Genomic DNA, 25359 nt, shown 5'->3' with positions numbered 1-25359 from the left:
TTCACTTGGATTTTGCCAGCCCTTTCCAGGGTCAAACGTTCCTGTTAGTCTTGGACTCATATTCAAAGTGGCTTGAAGTGGCTCCCATGTCCTCAATGACTTCCAAGACTGTCATCAATGTCCTGAGGTCTCTTTTTGCAACGCACACACTGCCAGAGACACTGGTATCGGAAAACGGGGCTCAGTTTGTCTCTGAGGAATTCTGTGCCTTCAACACAAGCCTGCTGATCCAGGACATTACTTCCGCCCTGTTCCATCCATCCACCATGAACAGGCTGAATGGATGGTGTGATCAACCAAAGACGCAATCAAAAGGATAGTGCATAGAAGCTGGTGTCAGAGACTAGTGGAGTGGTTGTTCCACCAGCAGAGCACCCCATCATTGGCCACTGGCTGAAGCCCATCTGAACTCTTAATGGGAAGTCGCCTTACTTCTATCCTGGACCATCTGAACCCAGACCTCACAATGACCCGGTCTCCCAATAGAGAGGTCCATCAGACCCCACGGTCCTTCGCAGGTAGAGCCGAGGTCTATGTCCGCAGTTATGCGGGGTTTCCCTGCAGGATTCCAGCTATGATTCTACGGAAAACCAAACCAGTGTCATATGAAGTACAGACCGACGATAGAAACCTGCTACGTCGCCACATCAACCAGCTGCGGGACCACCTTCCTGCCCTCAGCACAGCCGCACCTCAACTCACCAACGTACCGACCGAGCCTGATGACAGCGAGCTAGATGACAGCCCCATGGGGAGCAACCTGGAACCAGCACCAGAGGTGCAGACATTCCAGGAGATGCCAGAGACACCAGCCATGCCACCTCCAACATGACAAGAAAAGGCAGTTCTGATGCCTTCCCGAGATGCTCCTGAATTGAGGCGCTCCACCAGGCAACAAACTGCACCCAAATACCTGGGGGACTTTGTAACTTGGTGGGTGCCTATCTTAGGGGGGAGGGGTGTTATGTCTGTGGCATTTGGACACTGATGCAAATGAAGGATTCTGGAAGCCAAGAAACTAACCAATCAAAGGAACCTGATCGCTCTGCTTAGGGCCAATCGGATTGCTCCACTTAGTGGCCAATTGGATTGCTCCACTAGGGCCAATAGGATTACTCTGCTTAAGGGCCAATCAGATTGCTCTGCTTTAAGGGCAGATGTATAGGAGGCATCAAAGATCACCCCCCAATTTGTGGCTGAAAGTGCAGGTGTTACAAAACTCTCATATACCAGGGTTAGCCTACAATGCTACTTATCCACCTTTTTCCAATATTGTCACGATAATAAGTTAGTAATTAACTATGGTAAAACAAAAGTTTTAGTTTTCTCTAAGAGCTGGCACCCGGTGACTTGGTCTATTCGAGGCACTTCAGTAGAACAAGTCAAAACATTTAAGTATCTAGGTGTTACTGTCCAATATGACCAGAACTGGCATTCCCGCTGTCAATCTAGCCAAATCCTCATCTTCCCTGATAAAACAGTTATTTTTCTCTGAGAAAGGTAACCAATTTATTCCTGCAGCAATTAAAAATTTTTAATGCCAAAGTGATGTCCCAGCTCCTATTTGGATGCCCCCTATGGGTTCCTGCCCCTTCAAGGATCGCTGCCTTGTTGTGGCGAAGGGGCTTGCGTAGTTCAGTGAAGCTATGAGTTAGAATTTTGGACTAAACCACCCCCAAATGTGGAAAGTAAACTTGGATCCTTCTAGCATTTGGCCAATCCAGCTCTGAGAGTCCTCCAGAGAATACTGGTAGAAATCCCTAAGGCTGGCTAAGGAAATATATTTGTAGCCGCTATTGTTGATATTGTTGCTGCTATTGTTGATATTCCCCTTTGTGGCTGCTACTGTTGATATTCCCCTTCAAGGAGCACTGCCTTGTCATGGCGAAGGGGCTTGCGTAGCTCAGTGAACCTATGAGCTATACCATGCAGGGCCACCCAAGATGGACAGGTCATAGCGGATAGCTCTGACAAAAGGTGATCCACTGGAGAAGGAAATGGCAAGCCATCTTTGCCATGAAAACTTTATGGACAGTACCAAAAGGCAAAATGGTATGATGCTGGAAGATGAGCCCCTCAGATCGGAAGGTGTCCAATACGTTACTGTGGATGAGCAGACAGCTATTAAGTGTAGCACCAGAATGAATGAAGCAACTGGGCCAAAGCCGAAAGGACGCTCAGTTATGGATGGAACTGGAGGTGAAAAGGCAGTCCGATACTGTAAAGACTTTCATTCCATAGGAACCTGAAACGTCAGATCCATGAATCAAGGCAAGCTGGATGTGGTCAAACAAGAGATGACAAGACTGAGCATCAACATTTTAGGGATTAGTGAACTCAAATGGACAGGAATGGGTGAATTTAATTCAGATGACCATCAGGTATACTACTGTGGACAAGAATCTCGCAGAAGAAGTGGAGTAGCCTTTTATTTTTATTTATTTATATTTATATTTTTATACCGCCCTTCCCTACGGCTCTGGGCGGTTTACATAAAACATTTTTCAACATTCACATAGAACACTATCAAAATCAATATCAAAATCAATATAACAATATAACAATATAACAATAACAACAACATATAAACTGAAACAATTAGAACGGCACTTCAACAATAACTTAACAATCCCTCAGTAGGTTCGGTCCCTCAGTCTGGGGGGCACCTGTAGGTGTTGTGGCTCAGTCGGCCCCACCAAATGCCTGGTGGAAGAGCTCCTTTTTGCAGGCCCTGCGGAATTGTGGAAGTTCCGGCAGGGCCCTGATCTCTTCGGGGAGCTCATTCCACCAGGTGGGGGCCAGGACCGAGAAGGCTCTGGCCCTTGTTGAGGCCAGACGTGCCTCTTTAGGGCCAGGGATCCGTAGCCAGTTGGAGGTGGCGGAGCGTAGAGCTCTTCTGGGGGTATAAGCAGGGAGGCGGTCTCTCAGATACACTGGGCCCAGACCGCGTATGGCCTTAAAGGTGATTACCAAAACCTTAAGCTTAATCCGGAATTCAACTGGGAGCCAATCAAGTTCTTGAAGTACCGGCCGGATATTTGATCTCCATGATGTCTTAGTGAGAATCCTGGCCGCGGCATTCTGCACCAGTTGTAGTTTCCGGATCAAGGATAAGGGTAGGCCTGCATAGAGCGAGTTGCAGAAGTCCAGTCTGGAGGTGACCATCGCATGGATCACTGTGGCTAGGTGCTCTGGTTCCAGGTAGGGCGCTAGTAGCTTGGCTTGGCAGAGGTGGTAGAATGCCAGCCGTGCTACCTTCGTGACCTGGGCTTCCATTGTAAGGGAAGCATCCAGGATCACGCCCAGGTTCCTGGCGGAGTGAGTCGCTAGGAGCTGCACACCATCCAGGATGGGCAGGCGCGCTTCCTCCCATGGTCCCTTCCTACCCAAACACAGGACCTCCGTCTTTGCAGGGTTGAGCTTCAGACGACTCTGCTTGATCCATTTTGTCACTGCTTCCAGGCATCTGGCTAAAGATTCTGGGGGGGAGTTAGGGCAGTCATCCATCAGGAGGAAGAGCTGGGTGTCATCTGCGTATTGGTGGCAACCCAGCCCAAACCTCCGCGCCAGCTGAGCAAGAGGGCGCATGAAGATATTAAATAGGATAGGAGAGAGCACTGCTCCTTGTGGGACTCCACATGTGAGCTGGTGACGGCTAGAAACTCTCTCTCCTATTGCTACCCTCTGTCCGCGACCCTGGAGGAAGGAGATCAGCCATTTTAGGGCTGTCCCCCGTATCAGGAGCTGATTGTGGTTCAGATCATCAGCTTCTTGTTGCAAAATTTAGGCTTAAATTGAAGAAGTAGGGAAAAGCACTAGGCCACTCAGGTATTAACTAAATAATATCCCTGATGAACATACAGTAGAGGTTACAAATAGATTTAAGGAATTAGATCTGATAGACAGAGTGCCTGAAGAACTATGGACGGAGGTTCGCAACACTGTACAAGAGGTAACAACTAAAACCATCCCAAAGAAAAAGACATGCAAGAAATCAAAATGGCTGTCTGAGGAAGCTTTACAAATAGCCGAGGAGAGAAGGGAAGTGAAAGGCAAGGGAGAAAGATACACCCAATTGAATGCAGAATTCCAGAGAATAGCTAGAAGAGATAAGAATGCCTTCTGAGATGAACAGTGCAAACAAATAGAAGAAAATAATAGAATAGGGAGAACCAGAGATTACTTCAAGAAAATTGGAGATATGAAGAGAACATTTCATGCAAAGATGGGTATGATAAAGGACCGAAATGTTAGGGACCTAAGAGAAGCAGAAGAGATTTTTTAAAAATGTAGACATAAGAACTATACAGGAATGAGCTTAACATCCCTGATAGCTACGATGGGGTAGTCACTGATCTGGAGCCAGACATCCTGGAATGTGAAATCAAATGGGCCTTAGGAAGTCTGAGCAACAATAAAACTAGCGAAGGTGACAGCATTCCAGTTGAACTATTCAAAATCTTAAAAGACGATGCAGTAAAAGTGCTACACTCAATATGCCAGCAAATTTGGAAAACTCAACAGTGGCCACAGGATTGGAAAAGGTCAGTTTACATTCCAATCCCAAAGAAGGGCAATGCCAAAGAATGTTCAAACTACCACACCATTGCACTAATTTCTCATGCTAGCAAAATTATGCTCAAAATCCTACAAGGTAGGCTCCAGCAATATGTGGACCGAGAACTTCCAGAAGTACAGGCAGGGTTTCTTTAATGGACTCCAGGGGATGGTAGAGGACAGGAAGACCTGGAGGATCATTATCCATGGGGTCGCGATGGGTTGAACACGACTTCTCAGCTAACAACAACAAGAATGGGTTCCTGTTTTTAATAAATCTGTTGAGGGTGTTCAATCTGCTTTTTATAGGCAAATTGCAGGGGTTCCCAACTGTGTCTCCTATCATGCCTTTTGTGCAGAATTTGGCCAAATTAAGTTAGAGACAAGGGCCTGGATAGCTACTTTTAAATTTTTGGCCAGACTCTATTTTAGAGTATAAACTGGCAGTCTTTTAACTTGTCTAAAAAGCAATCCTTTTAAATTTTGATGGTTCCGGGCTATTGAACAAAAATTAGCCTCCATTGCCATCGATTTGAACTCCCAACTACCTTTGGAAGATACATGTATCTTCCAGATCATTAAACAGAGATTATTGGACCATGAGTATCAGGAACTCATGCCAACCCAGCTTCGAGTTTGCTCCCCAGCATTCTTTGGCATCGCTATGCAGAGAAATCTTATGACTATATATCTACATCTTCTCGATGCTCTACCCCTGAGAAGAGCTTTTCTCCTTGCTCAAATGAATGCTTTCCCCTCAAATTTTTTAGAGGGAAGGTTTAACCGTATCCCGTACCTGGCGAGACTCCGTACGTGCAGTTCTGGCTGCCCTGATTCCATCTCACACATTTTGCTAAACTGCCCTTTATATGAGCGATGTCGGGATGACAGTTTTGTTGCCCTGTTGTAAGTCTATGACTTTGCAATTCCTGATCTCTGACAGAGATTCAGAGGTAACCTTTATAGTTGCCAGAGTCCTAACTAAGATGCTTTTATAATATGCTGCCTATTATGCAGTCTATATTTTATAGCTCATTTTATCATTTTAAGATCTGTTTGATTATGTAACCCCATGGCCTATTTTATTATCTCGTTGAATTTTTAAGCCTTATTTCTATATGTTTTATACTTGTTTTATGCCAATAAAAGGTTACTGACTGATTGCCTAACCATTCCAATGCAGTACCCCTCACTTGAGTCTCAGCAAGGTAGTGTACCAGCAACTCATGATCAACCACATCAAATGTGGCTGACAGGTCTAAAAGAACGAGTATGGCTGAATTGCCTCTATCCAGCTGGCACCGGATATCATCTGCTGGCATGACCAGCATGGTCTCCACCCTTTGGCCAGGACAGAAGCCAGACTGGTATGGATCCAGGGCCGAAGTTTCCTCCCCAAAGTCCAGGAGCTTGTCCACTGCAGCCCACTCCACTACCTTTCCCAGGAACACAAGATGTGAAACTGGGCAGTATTTGGCAGGGCCCTGCAAGTCCAGCAATGTTTTTTTTTTCAGTAGAGGGTAAACCACAGCCTCCCTAAGCCCTTTTCAGAACTTCCCTGTCATAAGGGAGAAGTTTACAATCCTTACCCGCCTGTCTCCCAATTTGAGCAACCAGGATGTACAGGGATCTAAGGGACAAATGGTCACCCTCACTGACCCCAGCAATTTGTCCACTGAAGCCATCAAACACTATCCCCCACGACGACCACGGAGCTTCCAGTTCGCAAACTGTATCAATCGTGGTAGGTAGGTCATGGCGGAGCAACAGAACTTTGTCCACCAAAATGGCTTGCAAAAACCTCACAGCTCAATTACAGTTGTCTAAAATTTTGATACCCTTCCTCGAGGGTGCTAAGAGACCTAATCACTCTAAACAATTGTGCTGGACGAGAGCCTGCAGATGCAATTTCAGCAGCATAGAAGTCACATCTCACCGCTTTCACCACATACTCATACGAATTCATAAGCATGAGATGTCCTTGCCACCTCGTTGCAAATCTTCCTCCATGCCTGCTCTAGCCATCTCACTTCTTTCTTCCTCTCCCAGAGCTCCAGGGTATACCAGGGAGCCCATCTGAGGCAGGGGGGGGGGGGAGAGGGCAGCAAGATGGCTGCTAGTTCTTACGAGGAGGTTTAGCTAGGTGGTAAAAAAAAAGAGACCTTGGTTTTCAGATCTGTTGAGGCTATACATCCAGAATTCCCATCAAACAGTATCTGCTCCAACAAGGCCCTTAGTCCACCCTCAGGCAGAACAGCTTCAACTCACAGTTTGGCGGTTGAGAGGTCACAATTGAGCATTGAGAGTTAGGATACCAGGAGAAGTTCATTAACACCCTAAGTCAGGGGTAGTCAAACTGCGGCCCTCCAGATGTCCATGGACTACAATTCCCAGGAGCCCCTGCCAGCAAATGCAAATGCTGGCAGGGGCTCATGGGAGTTGTAGTCCATGGACATCTGGAGGGCCGCAGTTTGACTACCCCTGAAGTGCTTGGAGGACGGGTTCCACAAATGGGATTTATGGTAGGGCTTGGCAAGTGTTCCACATTTGGTATTCTCACAGAGACTTACATTTTATTTAGGCACATGTATGGGAAGTGTTGCATTTTTACAGGAATGGATAGGGGAAAGTCTTAGTACCAGTACTCTCTGTAGACAAGTGGTGGCAATCTTGGCTGTGAGGGGCACAAAAAAGGTAAATCTCTGGCTCTGCACCCCCACATTAAAAGATTCCTTAAAGGAACTTCGTTGATCAATCCACTAGAGATTCACAGGTTTCCATCATGGAGTCTGAATGTGATTCTTAGAGCCATAACTAGATCTCCCTTTGAGCCTATGGCTACTTGCCCACTTAAATAATTGACTAAGACCATTTTTCTGGTAGGGATTACTTCTGCCAGAAGAGTCTCAGAGATGAGAGCACTTGAGTTTTTCACCAGGATAGAAAAGTCTTAAGGCCAGATCCTGCCTTTGTGCCAAAGGTGAATTCAGAGGGGAGGAAATAATCCTTCTGTCTTTTTGCCCTTACCCTAAGCATTCACAGGAAAGGGTCTAAACATTAGGAGAGTTCTTAGCTTTTATTTGGATCAAAACAAAGACTTTGGTAAATCAGATTCCTTGTTTGTTTCTTTTAGGAAAGCAAGTCTTGGCAACAGGAATTATACTTCTATGATCAGTTGATGGATAAGGGGTTACATTGTCTTAGCATACAGATCCGCAGGTCATAAGGTATCTGAAGAGCAACCACTGTAGCTGCCTTCAGGTCATACCCATCACTGGATGTGATTTATAGGGCAGCCACCTGGAGGTCAGTGCACTCTTTCACCAAACACTGTAGGATTGACAGGCTGGCCTTGGTAGAGGCCACCTTTGTCAGATGGGTACTCCAGCAGGTCATCTTGGTCTAGGAGCCAGAGAAATTTCCCTCCCAAGATGTACTTCTGTGGTAAATCCCAACAGTGCAGACTGCCCCAGACCAGGCCACAGGAGAATGGAAGATATTTTCACTTAACATGAAGCTTCCTTTCCCAGTGATCTAGGGCTAAGGCAGTCTATTTATTTCCCACATGAGGGTTGTACTCTGGTTCTTAGGTCCAATGTTGCCTCCTAGTAGGGGCTAGTTTTTTGTCTGAGCAATTTGTATAGAATAGAATTATACAAGTAGTTTGCTCTGCAGTTTGGTTAGTTCCTTTTCCTGAGTTTTTGTTGGAAGGGCTATGTAAGCTCAAAGTTTAAAATTATTTTAAGTGTTTTTTAAGGGGTGAGGAAATTTTTTCTCTCGATGGCACTTTCCTGGGAATGAACTGGGAATTGAAAGGTAAGCACCTCCCCCTACAGGAATTTCAAACAATGGTGACCCTGCCTGTGAGAGAAGGAGCTTCACCCAAGAGTACAGACTTCCCAAAACCACCAAGAAAAGGAAGCTTAACTGTTAGTGAAAATATCTTCCATTCGCATCAGGAGCCCTTGAAGTGCAGCTAGGGTTGCCATCTGAAGGTGGGGAAAATCCTGGAGATTTGCTTGCAGATGGAGCTCAGCAGGGATATAATGCCACAGAGTCTACTTTCTAAATTTTCCATTTTCTCCAGAGGAACTGGCCCCCTTGTGGAGGCTTGCAACTCTACCTTTTCCACACTAGGAAGTTTGCTGCTCTGGGTCCCGTGCAAGGGCATAAATCTGGGTTGGACGAGGTGCGCCAGGCCAAATGTTACCCCATGTGGGAGCAGGAAGAGGCAGGACAACCTGCCCTGGTTCAAACTCCAGCCTACAGCCCAGCATGAAACCATCCATGTGGAGATCCCACCCAGGATAATGATCCATGATTTTGATCTTGTTAAATCTGAGAAACAGAATTGAAATATGACGTTGCATTATTCATTCAAACAGACCACTTGTGTGGGCAGTGCAAGCTGTTCATACTTGTATGTTCACTAAATCAGATGAATGTTCCACAAACAATGGTTAATGCATTTTCATTGCTCCTTAGAAGAAGATCTTCCTGTCCAGGAAAATCCAGTTGCAAAAGCACATTGAAGTGCATTATTCTACATGTGGGGAATGAGGGAGATAGACATTCTCATTCTCATTTGTGTTGCCTCAGAGTTCTAAAGAGTGTTAGCTATGTAAGTGATAACCATCCCTTTTTCCTTAACTGCTACAGACCGCAGATGAGGGCCAGTAAGAATTCTTACCTGTGGTAAGAATATTTTAGAACTATACAACTTAGGTACTAATCTTGTATCATGTACATTTCTCCAGTACACTACATTAATGTTAAATATACATGTGCATGGGTTTTATAGTTCCAGCCACTATATTTAGCAAATATATGATGATGAATTCTGATTTCTAAATAAAGCATGTATTATTATCAAAATGATAATAGAGCACTGAATCCTGTGAACAGAGTTATTGCTATCTTTATCCCTAATAATAATGTGGGGGGAGGCTAAAAACTTTAAAACTATTAAAATATTTCATGTAAAAACAAGTTTTAGGAAGTCACACACTGTTTTGTAAAGATCGTATACAACTAATTATCTTTGTTCTATATAAACAGTATTCTCAGGTACTTAGCAAGCAGTTTTGGAATTTGGGACAGAGACCATATGTAAGGACATTTTTCCAAAGGATCCGTTTTATATCAACTGCTTTTCCAGAACAGGGGTATGGTTCATTTACATTTTAAATTTCATTTATTTATTAAATTTGTTTTCTAATAGGTTGTGAACATACTAGGAGCTGATTATTTAATTGAATTGTGCATATTTATATGTGCTTGTAACATCAACATTTTAACTTTTAGTTACTAAAGATTTCTTTCACTGATGGATATTGATTTGTTAAAAACCTGTTTCAGCTTTTAGGAATTTCTGATTCCTCCTAACAGAGCATGTACAGTATTTGCTGGCGTATAAGACTACTTTTTGCCCCTGAAAAACATGCCTCCAAGTGGGGGGGTCGTCCTATACGCTGGGTGCACTTCAGTTGGGATAGACATAGCTGCCCATAGTGGCCCATAGTACTGTAATGTAATGTAACAAACTCTATATTTTGAGTGGAAATGTTGGGGGGTCGTCTTATACGGCCAGTCATCTTATACGCCGGCAAATACGGTAGTTCCTTTAATACAACATATCTTAGCAATGGTTTATAGGCCAATGTTTTGATTATACCCAACCCAGCTCAGGTGTACTGGCTGGTATAGTGATTAGGAACACCGACTTCTAATTGCCGAGCTGGGTTTGATTTCCTGCTCCTCCACATGCAGCCAGCTAGGTGACCTTGATGATGTAAGAATATCTGCAGAACCATGCCAGAACCATTCTGGAGGGCCAACAAACAGGACATAGAGCCTTTCAAGGCTGATGCTGCCTTGCTGCAATAATATAACCAGGTTTTATCTGGGTCTCATCTTATTAACCCATTGTTGATGTTGTTAGGTGCGAAGTTGTGTCCGACCCATCGCGACCCCATGAACAATGATCCTCCAGGACTTCCTGTCGTCTACCAGTCCCCAGAGTCCATTTAAATTTGCACCTACTGCTTCAGTGACTCCATCCAGCCACCTCATTCTCTGTCGTCCACTTCTTCTTTTGCCCTCAATCACTCCCAGCATTAGGCTCTTCTAAAGGGAGTCCTTCCTTCTCATGAGGTGGCCAAAGTATCTGAGTTTCATCTTCAGGATTTGGCCTTCTAACGAGCAGTCAGGGCTGATCTCCTCTAGGACTCACCAGTTTGTTTGCCTTGCACTCCAAGGGACCCGCAAGAGTCTTCTCCAGCACCGGAGTTCAAAAGCCTCAATTCTTTGACGCTCGGCCTTCCTTATGGTCAAACTTTCACAGCCATACATTGCAACTGGGAATACCATAGCCTTGACTAGATGCACTTTTCTTGGCAGGGTGATGTCTCTGCTTTTTAGGATGCTGTCTAAATTTGCCATAGCTTTCCTCTCCAGGAGCAAGTGTCTTTTAATTTCTGCAGTCCCTATCTGCAGTGATCTTGGAGCCCAGGAAAATAAAATCTGTCACTATCTCCATTTCTTCCCCATCTATTTGCCAGGAATTGAGAGGGCCGGATGCCATGATCTTCGTTTTCTTGATGTTGAGTTTCAAGCCAACTTTTGCACTCTCCTCCTTCACCTGCATCAACAGGCTCTTTAATTCCTCTTCGCTTTCTGCCATTAGAGTGGTATCATCTGCATATCTGAGGTTGTTGATATTTCTCCCTGCAATCTTGATCCTAATTTGTGACTCATCTAACCCCGTATAGAGCCTTGCCGAATTCCTTTCTCAATTTTGAACCAATCCGTGATTCCATGCTCGGTTCTCACTGTTGCTTCTTGACCTGCATATAGGTTTCTCAAGAGACAGATAAGATGCTCTGGTATTCCCATCTCTTTAAGAACTTGCCACAATTTGTTGTGCTCCAAACAATCAAAGGCTTTTGCATAGTCAATGAAGCAGAGGTAGAGGTTTTTCTGGAACTCCCTAGCTTTCTCCATGATCCAGCGTATGTTGGCAATTTGATCTCTAGTTCCTCTGGCTCTTCGAAATCCTGCCTGTACTTCTGGAAGTTCTCGGTCCACATATTGCTGGAGCCTAGCTTGTAAACTTTGAGCATAACTTTGCTAGCATGAGAAATGAGGGCAATGGTGCGGTAGTTTGAGCATTCTTTGGCATTGCCCTTCTTTGGGATTGGAATGTAAACTGACCTTTTCGAATCCTGTGGCCATTGTTGAGTTTTCCAAATTTGCTGGCATATTGAGCGCAGCACTTTTACTGCATCGTCTTTTAAGATTTTGAATAGTTCAGTTGGAATGCTGTCACCACCACTAGCTTTATTGTTGCTCAGACTTCTTAAGGCCCATTTGACTTCACATTCCAGGATGTCTGGCTCCAGGTCAGTAACTACCCCATTGTGGTTATTAGGGATGTTAAGCTCTCTCTTGTATACCCCAGGTCTCGTTCACAAACAGTGTTACCTAGAAGCATATCCCCCATCCAGTAGGCATGCTTTTCATTTTTCTGACCCAGATGCAGAACTTTACACTTATGTTTATTAAATTGCATCTTGTTCTCATTTGCCCATTTTTCCATTGTGTTCTGATCTCATTGAACTCTGTCTCTATCTTCTGAAGTATTTCCCAGTCCTCCCAATTTGGTGTCATCTGCAAACTTGATGAGTAGTCCCTCCACCCCTTCATCTAGATCATTAATAAATATGTTAAAAAGTACCGGACCAAGCACCGAGCCCTGAGGTACCCCACTACTCACCTCCCTGCAGTCTGATGAAACACCATCGACAACAACTCTGAGTTCTGTTCTCTAACCAATTCCCTATCCACCTATCTGAAAATCCAGATTGCAGTCCTTCAATTTATCCATCAGAACATCATGGGGAACCTTATCAAAAGCTTTAATAAAATCCAAGTAAATGACATCAACCGAATTTTCACGATCCAGCAAACCTGTTACTTGGTCAAAAAAGGAAACCAGGTTGGTCTGACAGGACCTGTTGGAGGCAAATCCATGCTGGCTTCCTTGGATCACCAAATTGTCCTCCAGATGTTTGCAGATTGCTCCCTTTAATATCTGCTCCATTGTCTTCCCCCACAACAGAGGTCAGACTCACAGGTCTGTAGTTTCCCGGGTCATCCTTCCTCCCTTTTTTGAAGATCGGAATAAGGTTTGCTCTCTTCCAGTCCTCCGGGACATCTCAGTCCTTAAAGAGGTCCCAAAGATGATAGACAAGGGATAGGCAAGTTCTCTGGAAAGTTCTTTGAGCACTCTTGGGTGCATTTCATCTGTCCCAGGGGATTTGAACTCATCCAGTGCAGCTAAATGCCTCTCAATAACCTCTCTGTCCATGTCAACTTGCCACCCAGACACTATCTCTTGGCTATTGCCATCTCTAGATGTGCCTAAACCCTTTGACCTGTGGGGAAAAAACAGATATAAAATAGGCGCTGAGCCTTTCTGCTTTCTCTGCATCCTCCATTAGAGTTTGTCCATCTGCACCCAACAGTGGGCCTATTGCCTCCTTAACTTTACGTTTGCTCCTCACATAACTGAAAAATCTTTTCTTGTTACAGTGGGCTTCCCTGGCCAATCTTAGCTCACTCTCATCTTTGGCCTTTCTGATGATTGATCTACAGTGCCTAGTAACCTGTAGGTAATCTTCTTTAGAGCTCTGTCCTTCCCTCCATTTTCCGAACATTTCCCTTTTCTTTTTTCCTTTTCTTTCTATTTGTTTGCACCGTTCATTTAAGAAAGCATTCTTATCTCTTCCAGCTTTTCTCTGGAATTCTGCATTCAATTGGCTGTATCTTTCTCTTTCTCCCTTGCCTTTCACTTCCCTTCCCTCCTTAGCTATTTGTATAGCTTCCTCAAACAGCCATTTTGATTTCTTGCATTTCTTTTTCTTTGGGATAGTTTTAGTTGCTCATCTCTTGTTTAACCACATCCAGCTTGCCTTGATTCATGGATCTGACGTTCCAGGTTCCTATAAAATAAAAATCTTTGATTTTATGGAATAAAAAACTGTGAGCCAGTTTGGTATAGTGGTTAGGAGTGCGGACTTCTAATCTGGCATGCCAGGTTTGATTCTGCGCTCCCCCACATGCAACCAGCTGGGTGATCTTGGGCTTGCCATGGCACTGATAAAACTGTTCTGATCGGGCAGTGATATCAGCGCTCTCTCAGCCTCACCCACCCCACAGGGTGTCTGTTGTGGGGAGAGGAATGGGAAGGTGACTATAAGCCGCTTTGAGCCTCCTTCGGGTAGGGAAAATCAGCATATAAGAACCAACTCTTCTTCTTCTTCTTCTTCTTTTTACAGCACCGGACTCTCTTTTCACGTCCAGTTACTTTCACAACTGAACGTCCTTTCTGTTTTGGCCCAGTTGCTTCATTCATTCTGGAGCTACTCTTACTAGCTGTCTGCTCATCCTTTCCGACCTGAGGGGCTCGTCTTCCAGCGTCATATCGTTTTGCCTTTTTGGAACTGTCCATAGAGTTTTCATGGCAAAGATACTGGAGTGGTTTGCCATTTCCTTTTCCAGTGGATCACCTTTTGTCAGAGCTCTCTGCTATGATCTGTCCATCTTGGGTGGCCCTGCATAACATAGCTCATAGCTTCACTGAGCTACGCAAGCCCCCTTGCCACAACAAGGCAGTGATCCTTGAAGGGGGCTTAGTAAATCATAGTATAGTGCATCCTATAAAGCAAGAGAATGTTTTATTGAAGAAATTCAGGAAAAGGAATTAAAGCAAGGCATAAACTTCATTAGCAGTATAAATGCACAAAACAGTAAAGCTGTTTAACCTGTTTTACTTATTTAGGCACTGTAATAGCATATTTGGTTCTTTGAGCATGGTACTCCATGCTCAAAGAACCAAATATCTTCTTGGCAGCAAGAAGGGGTGGGAAGGGAAAATCCCAGCTATAATCACTTGATCTTCTCTACCAATCACTGGATAGTATCCATGGAACTCTCTTAGGCAGGGGTAGTCAAACTGTGGCCCTCCAGCAAATGCTCGCAGGGGTTGATGGGTAGTCCATGGACATCTGGAGGGCCGCAGTTTGACTACCCCTGCTCTAAGGTGACAATGACTTCCCCCTCCCTAACCAGATTCACATCCAAACTGTGTGAGTTAATTAAGAGACCTGAGTATATGATCTTGACAAGTAACTGCCATCATTAGGGGTGGGGATAGCTGACACCTGCAGAAAACTGAACAACTTGCCTGGAACAAGCTGGGAAATGCCATTAAGATGGCTTCTTTCTTGAAAGAGGCCAAGGCCTTCCCCTAATAATGTCCTTAGCACTGGAATCCAGAGGTTTGCTGTCTCTGAATATGGAAATTCCCTTTAATCATCATGGCTAGTAGCCAATGATAGATCTATCCTCCATGAATCTTGAAACCGATTTCCCTGTAGTCTTTTCTATATTTCTATAGGATCCTTTAGCAACTAATCTGACTTTGTATATCTGGATTTTTCCTTCTGCAAGCCTTTTCCACATCAGTTTCTTTAATTGGCTCTGGACCCATACTGATTTAGTTTATTTCCTGATTTTCACCTGTATTTTTCTGCCTTTAGTTTTCACTTCTTTTCTTTTCAATCCTGGATTTTTGCCACTTAAAAAAAGAAAATTATTTATTTTTATTGTATATGAAGAGCTTACAGAAAGATGAAAGGAAAAAGAAACAATCAGCTAGCAAAATAATTGTTGATACATGTGAGAGTATAGTCTGTTATTATCTTTAAAAGTACATATTCAGTTCCCATCGCATATTAGTCCTAACCTAAAAGTTACTGCTGTCTTTCTTAGCAAAGTAATTGTTGATACATATGGGAATATAATCTGTTATTATCTTAAGTAATATATAGTCAGTTCCCATCGCATGTTGGCCCTAACCTAAAAGTTGCTGCTGTCTTTCCTGAGAGAGACCAGGTAATTGCTCCACTGTTCGTCACATTCTTCAGGTGGTCACAAAAGATGGAATTGTGCTCTTTTCCATGATGTATCTGCTGGCAGGTCTTGAAATATTTGTGCTTCTTGATCCACCAAACTCAGCGGTGTCGCCTGATGCTTTTTGAGTAGAGTATTTCTTGCAGCCTTACTGTCAGAGCCCACAAAGATGTCTCTTGGTTGCTTCTTGCGTGCGGTCGCCTTTGAATAGACTCTGTATACTTTGTCAATCCGAATCTCTTCCTCCTCTAAGTAGTCTTCCAGAATTTCGGTGATTTCCTTCCTTAGGTTTGTTTTCCCAAATTCTTCCGAGACGCCTTTGATTTTTACGTTCCTAGCCTTAGATTCTACGTCCAGGGCTTCGGGTTTATCTTCTGCCACTCTCTCCCGCTCCTGTTGATTAACTTCCAGACATTGAATTCTCGTTTGGTGTATTGCCAGCTGAGTTGTGCTTTCATCAGCTATTTTTTTCAAACAGTCGATTCTGTCTGAGAGCTCTTACTTGGTATCTTGAATTTCCTTTTCAACCTTTTTGACTACTTTCAGTATCTCTGAGTTGCCTTTGCATAACAAACGAAACATCTGTGCATTAGTTAGGTTTTCCATTGCTGTAAACAGTCACAGATCACAGACAGGGCGTCTTGCGAGAGTTCGGGCGATCAGGAATTATCAGTTAGTCAATCTCCATATTTTGTCAACATCTCCCGCTGAGGTCTCCTTAACAAATTCTTAAGCTCTTTCTTTTGTTTGTTTTAACGAGTGTATTTAGCTGGCTTGCCTCCCGTCCGAAGAAAGTTTAAACCCATTACTGCGTGTCCTCTCCTCTGCAGCCAACAGAAACAGCATCCTGCCCTCCTCCAAGTGACAACCTTTCAAATACTTAAAGAGGGCTATCATGTCCCCTCTCAACCTCCTTTTCTCCAGGCTGAACATTCCCAAGTCCCTCAACCTATCTTCATAGGACTTGGTCCCTTGGCCCCAGATCATCTTCGTCACTCTCCTCTGTACCCTTTCAATTGTATCTACGTACTTCTTGAAGTGAGGCCTCCAGAACTGCACACAGTACTCCAGGTGTGGTCTGACCAGTGCCGTATACAATGGGACTATGACATCTTGTGATTTTGATGTGATGCCCCTGTTGATACAGCCTAAAATGGCATTTGGGTTTTTTTACCGCTGCATCACACTGCCTGCTCATGTTTAGTTTACAATCCACAAATACCCCAAGGTCTTGTTCATACACAGTGTTACCTAGAAGCATGTCCCCCATCCAGTAGGCATGCTTTTCATTTTCCTGACACAAATGCAGAACTTTACCTTTATTAAATTACATCTTGTTCTCATTTGCCCATTTTTCCATTGTGTTCAGATCTTGTTGAACTCTGTCTCTATCTTCTGGAGTAATTGCCAGTCCTCCCAATTTGGTGCCATCTGCAAACTTGATGAGTAGTCCCTCCACCCCCTCATCTAGATCATTAATAAATACGTTAAAAAGTACCGGGCTGAGCCCCGAGCCCCGAGGTACCCCGCTACTCACCCCTCTCCAGTCTGATGAAACACCATTGACAACAACTCTTTGAGTGTGGTTCTCTAACCAATGCCCTATCCACCTGACTATCTGAAAATCCAGATTGCAGTCCTTCAACTTATCCATCAGAACATCATGGGGAACCTTGTCAAAAGCTTTACTAAAATCCAAGTAAATGACATCAACCGAATTTCCACTATCCAGCAAACCTGTTACTTGGTTAAAAAAGGAAACCAGGTTGGTCTGGCAAGACCTGTTGGAGACAAATCCATGCTGATTTCCTTGGATCACCAAATTGTCCTCCAGATGTTTGCAGATCGCTCCCTTTAATATCTGCTCCATTATCTTCCCCACAACAGAGGTCAGACTCACTGGTCTGTAGTTTCCCGGGTCATCCTCCCTCCCTTTTTTGAAGATCGGAATAACGTTTGCTCTCTTCCAGTCCTCCGGGACATCTCCAATCCTTAAAAAGGTCCCGAAGATGATGGACAAGGGCTGTGCAAGTTCTCTGGAAAGTTCTTTGAGCACTCTCAGGTGCATTTCATCCGGACCAGGGGATTTGAACTCATCCAGTGCAGCTAAATGCCTCTCGACAGCCTCTTTATCCATGTTAACCTGCCACCCAGACACTATCCTTTGGCTACTGCCATCTCTAGATGTGCCTAAACCCTTTGACCTGTGGGGAAAAACAGATGTAAAATAGGCACTAAGCCTTTCTGCTGTCTCTGCATCTTCCGTTAGAGTTTGTCGATCCGCACCCAACAGTGGTCCTATTGCCTCCTTTACTTTACGTTTGCTCCTCACATAACTGAAAAATCTTTTCTTGTTACAATGGGCTTCCCTGGCCAATCTTAGCTCACTCTCAGCTTTGGCCTTTCTGATGATTGATCTACAGTGCCTAGTAAACTGTAGGTACTCTTCTTTGGAGCTCTGTCCTTCCCTCCATTTCCTGAACATTTTCCTTTTCTTTCTTAGTTCCTCTTGAAGTTCTCTGTTCATCCAAATAGGCTTCTTAGAGTTCCTGCAGTTTTTTCATCTTTCTGGGATAGTTATTGATTGAGCATGTAATAGCCCTTAATTGAGTAGCGCCCACCCTTCACATGCTCCCTTCCCTTCCAGCATTCTTGTCCATGGTATGACACTCATCATGTCTCTGAGTTTATTAAAGTTTGCCCTATGAAAATCCAACATCCGTGTCTTGCTACAAGCTTCCTTGGCTCCCCATCTCAAAAAGAATTCTATGAGGACATGTTCACTTCCCCGTAGGGTCCCCACCTCCTTCACCTCATCCACCAACTCTTACCCTGAGTTCTATATTAAGTACATCAAAGCAGAATAATTACTAATCTTGCTTCTTCTGCAGCTCTAATTTTATGTCAGATTCATTTTTTAAACAAAGTTCGAACACAACAATACAACTAAGACTTTTCCTGTAGCTTTTGAAACTCTGTTATTATAGTACTGTGATTGACCAATGGCACAGTATTTTCAGGAAGTGTTCTAGAGACAGTCCTTTTGTTAGACCTCAGGGGAGAAGCCAAAGAGCCCCCAAGGACCCCTAGCAGTTCACTCACCTCAGGACATGTCTGAGGGACCAGAGACTGCAAAGAAGCAGCAAAATGGTAGGAAGATGGTTATAATCTGATTGGGCAGCCAGTGGCTGGACGGCCAATCAGAGGCATGCAAGCTGCAATAATGGACCAGATTGACCCATAACCCTTAACACGAACTCCTCCCAAGGACCCCTTACCTCTTTTATTTAGACCCTCATGGTTACAGATTTACATGCTAGCCTCATTTATGTGAAGTTCAGCAGGGCTTTCTGCTGATGGACTTATGAATCTAACTCACAGATATAATTTTAAAAAGCTATGAAGTAAAATTATTTTGAAACAGTAATCACAAAAACACTTTAAATAATTTTATACAAAATATGAAATATAGATATGTAACTTTGTCTTCTGTTTTTAGAATCTGGAAAATCGAAGTGCCAGCTACAATAGAAGACATAATAGCACATGTCACTGGAAGAACAATTACTTTTCAGGATTGTTTTGTTGTTGACACTCCCCTTGTCATTATTCCTTCCCATGTTTATTTAAAACATAATTACAGTCTGTCTGTCTCTTTGCCTGCTGGCAGTAATATAATGGTATCATGGTCTGAATGTTTTCCAACATCAGCAGTTTTAGTGACTGATTTTGGTACTTTCTTTACAAAGGATGGATTCAGAACATCAACAGAAATAAAATTTCCACCCAATATAATAGATTCAGCTTTTATTCACAGTGTAAAAGAAGTGGCTGTATTTTTGGACCACTTTATGATTTTAATAGGGGATGTAATTTATAAAGTAGAGAAGCATAAGATTTCCAGACTTGGAAAAGAGATGGGTCTTCCAGAATCAGGAATAATTGGAATACGGTCAAGAGCATGGTGTCTTCCTGAATACCCAGGAATTGTGAGTTTCATATTTTATTGCAAGCGTTTTTATAATCTGATTCCCTAAGATAAACACTTTGCAAAGAAGTAAGCACATTTCACAGAGCTGTCTCTAAAGCACTCTCTACTCTTAGAACAAATTCTTCTTTCCTCCCCCTTTCAAGTAAATGCCTCACTACCACCTGAAAAGCAAATCCCAAGGGTCAGGGGGATCTTTAAGAACAACTTATTTTGTACTGACTCTCAGTGTAAAAGACAGATTACGGATAACAAATTTTAAAAAATGAAACTATGTTCTGTGCTGGGGGGAGGGGTCCTATTTTCATTCGCCCCATGTGACTCTGATGTGGTTTCACTTATGATACCCAGTTCTTGGCGTCCTCATAGCTACCAGCTGAGCCATTTTTCAGAATGCTCTTTTAAAAATTGAATATGTTGTCATTCATGTTAAACTCAAGATGCGTGCATATTTTTTCAGTGCATTTATATAATTTTGTTTTCTTTCAGAATGATTTAAGTGACATGATTATATGGACGAGCAATACAGTTTATTTACAGTCAAGAAGTCGCTGGTATATCTTGTTAACTAATGTGCCCATATTAAAGGAAGCTCTGAAATTTCAACCTACTGCTGATATATCAATACTCAAAGCTTGCTTTGACTCACTTCCTAATGAAATTGCATTACTTATAGAATGCAATGGATGTATCTCTACCAGATCACTATTCTTGGCGGCAGTTAATGAACAGACAGATAAATGGGTATTGCGAGACTTTTCCCTACCTGCTTCTGGGCATGGGGATATGAGCATGGAAGCCTTATATTCAGCATCATCATCCATGATTCTCTGGGATCAAGACAAAATCTATTATACTTATGAAGAATATAATATCAATGGATATCTTAAAGTGTCTGGTACAGATAACATATTTTCAGCAGCATCAGAAGGATCCACTATTCATCAAGTTGTTATTGGTTAAGTATATCAGATTTTAAAATAAATTTTAGATAACTAGATAAATTCATATTAATTTTAGATTATCATAGTAATTATGAGTTCTTCTTCATGGTCTTTGAGCATCACACAAATGGGTTCTATGTCTGTGCAGCACCTTAAATCAAAATTCGCATTTATTTTCAAGGCCATGAAAAATCATGAATGTCCAAGCCCAGAAGGGAAGCGTTGTGGCTTCTCTCTCAGCAGCCAAAACAGTAGCACTGACTGCAAACATTTCTTTTGAGTTTTTCTCTTTGAGACTTGTTTCCATACTAGGGATATTGTTTAGATTTACATTTTTAAAGGGTCAAGTTTTTTGTCCATTTCTGCACTGAAAGTCAGGTCTTTGGGCACAGACCCAAATTGCCCACTCCTTTTCCTGCAGAAAATGAATCCCCAAAATATTGGTTTTCATTTTTTTAAGCAGAGACTAATGGGGTTGCTGCCTTGCCATGGCAAGGGGGCTTGCGTAGCTCAGTGAAGCTATGACCTATGCCGTGCAGGGCCACCCAAGATGGACAGATCATAGAGAGCTCTGACAAAAGGTGATTCACTGGAGAAGGAAATGGCAAACCACTCCAGTATCTTTGCCATGAGAACCCAATGGACAAGTTCAAAAGGCAAAACGATATGACACCAGAAGAGAAGCCCTTCAGGTCAGAAGGTGTCCAATATGCTACTGGGGACGGCTAGTACGAGTAGCACCAGAATGAATGAAGCAACTGGGCCAAAGCCGAAAGGACGCTCAGTTGTGAAAGTAACTGGTGGCGAAAAGACAGTCCGATGCTGTAAAGATTTTTAATCCATAGGAACCTGGAATGTCAGATACATGAATCAAGGCAAGTTGGATGTGGTTAAACAAGAGATGACAAGACTGAACATCGACATTTTAGGAATCAGTGAACTAAAATGGACAGGAATGGGTGAATTTAATTCAGATGACCATCAGGTATACTACTGTGGACAAGAATCTCGCAGAAGAAATGGAGTAGCCTTCATAATCAATAAGAGAGTAGGAAAAGCAGTCTTGGGATACAATCCACAAAATGACAGAATGATCTCAGTTTGAATCCAAGGCAAACCATTCAACAAACCATTAAAAAAATGATTTCAGTAGGTAAATTGGCAATTACCTTGTTCTGAAATCATATTTTCCCCACGCATTTGGGAGCCCCTAGGATGGGACCCGTTGGTCCAATCTTCTTTAAACTTGCAGGGGAGCTCAGGGGGGGGGGTTCTTCCCTGAGTCCCCTGCAAGTTTTAGGAAGATTGCACCAGGGGGTCCCATCCTGGAGGCTCCCAAGGAACATTCCCCATAGAAGTCTATGGGGAAACATGTTCAGACTAAAGAATCTGACACTCCCTTGTAACCAATGGAGCCGATAGAGGCACCCTCTTTGGGAGCCCCTAGGATTGGACCCCTTGGTCCAATCATCTTGAAACTTTCAGGAGGCTCAGGGACGACCCTCCCTAAGCTCCCCAAGAAGTTTCAGGGGTGCAACTTACACTCCCTCCACCCCAGCTCCCGGGAAATGCAGGGGGAGGATTTCCAATGCAAGTCAATGGAGCCATTGACTTGCATTGGCTCCAAACAGAGCAGGCCAGGAAGGGACTCTCTCTCCCAGGTGCAGGGGAACCTGTGGCTGGCAGCCTAAGCAGCCTCAAGGTGAGAACTGCAGAACCAATAAGGTCCACTGAGTTCTCACCTGGATTCCCCTGCAGAGAAGAGGGGGCGCTGCACTGGCCTGTGCGGGGGATATCCCTGCACCACTAGGAACACTAGTGGCTCAGGGATGTCAACCTCCAGGGAAGACCTGGAGATCCCCCCAAAAATTCCCAGTGAAGCTGTAAAGCTTCACGGCACCTACGCACTAACCCAGGAGAGCCTCAGAAAGCAAATGGAGGAGCTCAGAGGAGAATCTGGGTGCTCCATCCATGCTGTGGACTCATCACTGGCTCTCCCATCCAGCCTCCCCCCCTCTAACAAATACAGAGCAAGAGGAAGACTTGCTTTTCACAACCGAAAGGTTTATCAAAGCAGCTTCCAGTCACCTTTCCCTTCCTACACTTGGGCCACCGCCCTCAAACGCCACAAATCCAACCGCTCTACTCAGGCCACATCCTGAGAGAGCCCTGACAGAGTTGTTCTGGGAGAACAGCCCTGGCAGCAGCAGAAAGACACATCCCCCCCCCCAGATGTCAACACACGGCGCAGTGAACACTGGTGGGGAATCCAACAACCTAACAGCAGCAGGCCACCGCCTCAAACCACCTCTAATCCAACCGCTCTACTCAGGCCACATCCTGAGACAGCCCTGACAGAGCTGTTCTGGGAGAACAGCCCTGGCAGCAGCTAAAAGACAAATTGGCGCACACACAACAACAAACTCCTCCTGGGAACCCTCTGAGAAATGCTCAGTTACTTTTTGGGTTTAACATGAGCTCTAAGGCTCACTTTGGGACTGGGAAAAGTTTTCCAAATGGGTGGCATGACTGAGGGACCCAGATTTAATCTCTGGTGATTGCAGAATTTCTGTGTGTGAGGTTGGGGGGGGGCAATTTAGATTGGCCAGGGCACTGTTCCTGTCTGAATTTTTACCTTGGGCGAGCGTTTTTCATTCCCGCCACCCAGAACAGACTCAGAGGAGATGCAGTCATAGCAATTCTGTGCTCACCTCAGTCTTCCTCCAAAAATAGTTCTGGATGGCCAAGAGCCGGCAAGTTGACCTTGAGGAAGACCAGTTGCTGGACTGTTTCGGGCACCAGGCGGGAACGATAATTGCATACAGTGCTGCTCACATGAGAAAATACTCGCTCGCTCTGGATGCTCATTGGCGGGCACGAAAGGTAGACACGGACCAGGCGGGAGAGAGCCGGCCAGACCGCCTCCATCCTGGCCCAGTATCTCATAAGACAGGCGTTCTCGGACTCCTGGGGCTCACCGAGGTAAGCCCTCACCATCCCAGACGCACTGTCCTCCCTCGGGCACCCGCTGCCCTCAAGAGAAGGAATGGGCTGGAGGAACCCCTCAGCCTTCTTGCTGGGGTGGCCCGCAGTGGCTGATGTGCCACCAGAGGCTGGGGGGGGGGAAAGCAGCGGATGTGCTGGCTCCTTCCTCCTCTGCCTGGCCTGCCACATCAGCCTCCTTGGACTTCCACCAGACAAGCCTCTGAATGATCAGCTCGCGCCATTCAGGAAGGCTCCACTCCCTCTCTGCTAAGGTGCCCTTGATGCGCGGATCACTCATGGCAGCGAGCCTGTATGTCACTGACTTGCAGAGGGGCTCAAAGCAGCTCTCAAGCCCTCCCAGAAGCCTCCTCGCAAGCGCACGCACGGCTGGAACAGTGTTTGCAGGTCCTCGAGCCGGGACCAGGAAGGGGGCCAGCACCACATGGGCCTTGTGGACCATGGGCACGACCAGACCCAAACTTGCCGTGTCAGACAAGAGCATCTCCGTTAAAGTCTTGAAGGGCCCAAGAACTTCCATGGTCTGAGAAATGATCTCCCACTCTTGGTGGGTGAGCCGCTCCCCAGGCATAAACATCCTTGTCTCCTGGACAATGGCGTCTAAGGCTCTCCTCTGCTCCACCAAGCGCTCAAGTTCCAGCGCATGCTGACGTCTCTGATAAGGCAGTGCTGCGGCATGCCCATCAGGACCTGATTTCTCTCCAGCCTCGAGACGTCATACGAGTTATGAGTGTAATGCGCCACAATCTTCCGGCACTTCTCTATGAGATGCCAGAGGTCAGTCGCTTTGGCGGATGAACTGGTTCCCTTGGAGCCGATCCCAAGGGGATCCTTTACCAAAAGGTGGAGAACGTGGGCCGCACAGGAGATGTGCTTCAGGCTCATGCCCTTAACCACCTTGATGATGTTGAGGACACCATCTGTCACCAAGAAGCATCTCACTACCTACCCACCCATCTACCATTCTACGAATGGTGCCCTCGATGTTGTCTGCTGTGTGCCGCAAGAAGAATGCAGCAATTCCCCCCAGGAAACAATCTCTAAAACACCAACCAGCTGCCAGCCACCCAGGGCACTCCCCAAAGGTGGCAACCGAGGGAAAGTAGCCCTGCAAGGCCCAAACTGCCAAACAAAGCAAGCCAACTCTACCTAGGTCAACCAAAGAAACAGCTTGGTGACACCCGTCCCACTACCTACCCACCCATCTACCATTCTACGAATGGTGCCCTCGATGTTGTCTGCCATGTGCCACACAAGGAAGGGCTCGATGTGCAGCAAGGCATGGCGATAGCCTGCTGGGCAGCCCTCACCCTGCCTAACAGGCTCAACCCCACCCAGCACCTCCCATACATCCCACCAATGCACAGTCAGCGATATGTACGCATCCTGTGCATGACATGACGTCCATATGTCCGACATGAAGTGTACGGTCCCTGAACCTCGGGACATCTCTCCCTCCATGGGGCACCTGGCTGCCCTATAAAGAGAGGGCAACACTGACCTGCTAATCGTGATACGACTAGGAGGCGGTTACCAGGTGGATATGTGATGGCATAGTCGGTGGAAGTACACGTCGTCGGCCAGACGAAACAGGGTACCCACCCACGGCCATGAGCGCAGCTAGGTCATGGTTCACGGCCCTACACCCTGCCTCAAACCCCCTTTTTGGCATGCCACTGCCAGCCCGGGCAAGCATTTCCACCATGGTCGCTTGCCTCCCTCTAACTCCACCCACCCCCTGAGCAGAACTCTTAGGGAGAGCTCTGGAGGTGGAGGTCCCGGGTAGACTCTTCAGCCCCATGCTGGTAGGTTGTGCCTGCGCAGGCACCCCACTGCCAGCCTGTCTCTCCCCCTGAAGCAGGACAGCCTGGTGGTGCCTCTTCAGGTGGTTCA

At 45.1% G+C, this 25359-nt stretch overlaps 1 protein-coding gene across 8 annotated transcripts in view; it reads left to right on the top strand.

Moving 5' to 3' along the window:
- LOC143840945 (cation channel sperm-associated auxiliary subunit epsilon-like) overlaps nucleotides 1-25359 on the top strand; it is a 127679-nt gene that overhangs the window by 40058 nt on the left and 62262 nt on the right. For 7 of the 8 annotated variants that reach the window (XR_013232503.1, XR_013232499.1, XM_077344437.1 and 4 more), the window contains 3 exons: nucleotides 9616-9722; nucleotides 19031-19520; nucleotides 20009-20477. Coding sequence is in view for 6 of the 8 variants with exons in the window: in XM_077344437.1 (XP_077200552.1) it covers nucleotides 9616-9722; nucleotides 19031-19520; nucleotides 20009-20477 (1066 nt within the window). In the remaining 2 variants the exon portion in view is untranslated. Of the gene's footprint in view, nucleotides 1-7052; nucleotides 9179-9615; nucleotides 9723-19030; nucleotides 19521-20008; nucleotides 20478-25359 lie in introns of those variants that run through there. The other variant, XM_077344454.1, reaches the window with a different exon arrangement.

The sequence above is a fragment of the Paroedura picta genome, chromosome 1, assembly GCF_049243985.1.
Source record: "Paroedura picta isolate Pp20150507F chromosome 1, Ppicta_v3.0, whole genome shotgun sequence".
Taxonomy (NCBI): Eukaryota; Metazoa; Chordata; class Lepidosauria; order Squamata; family Gekkonidae; genus Paroedura; species Paroedura picta.
Note: the sequence above shows the minus strand (reverse complement) of the source record. Positions and strands in the feature narration are given on the sequence as shown.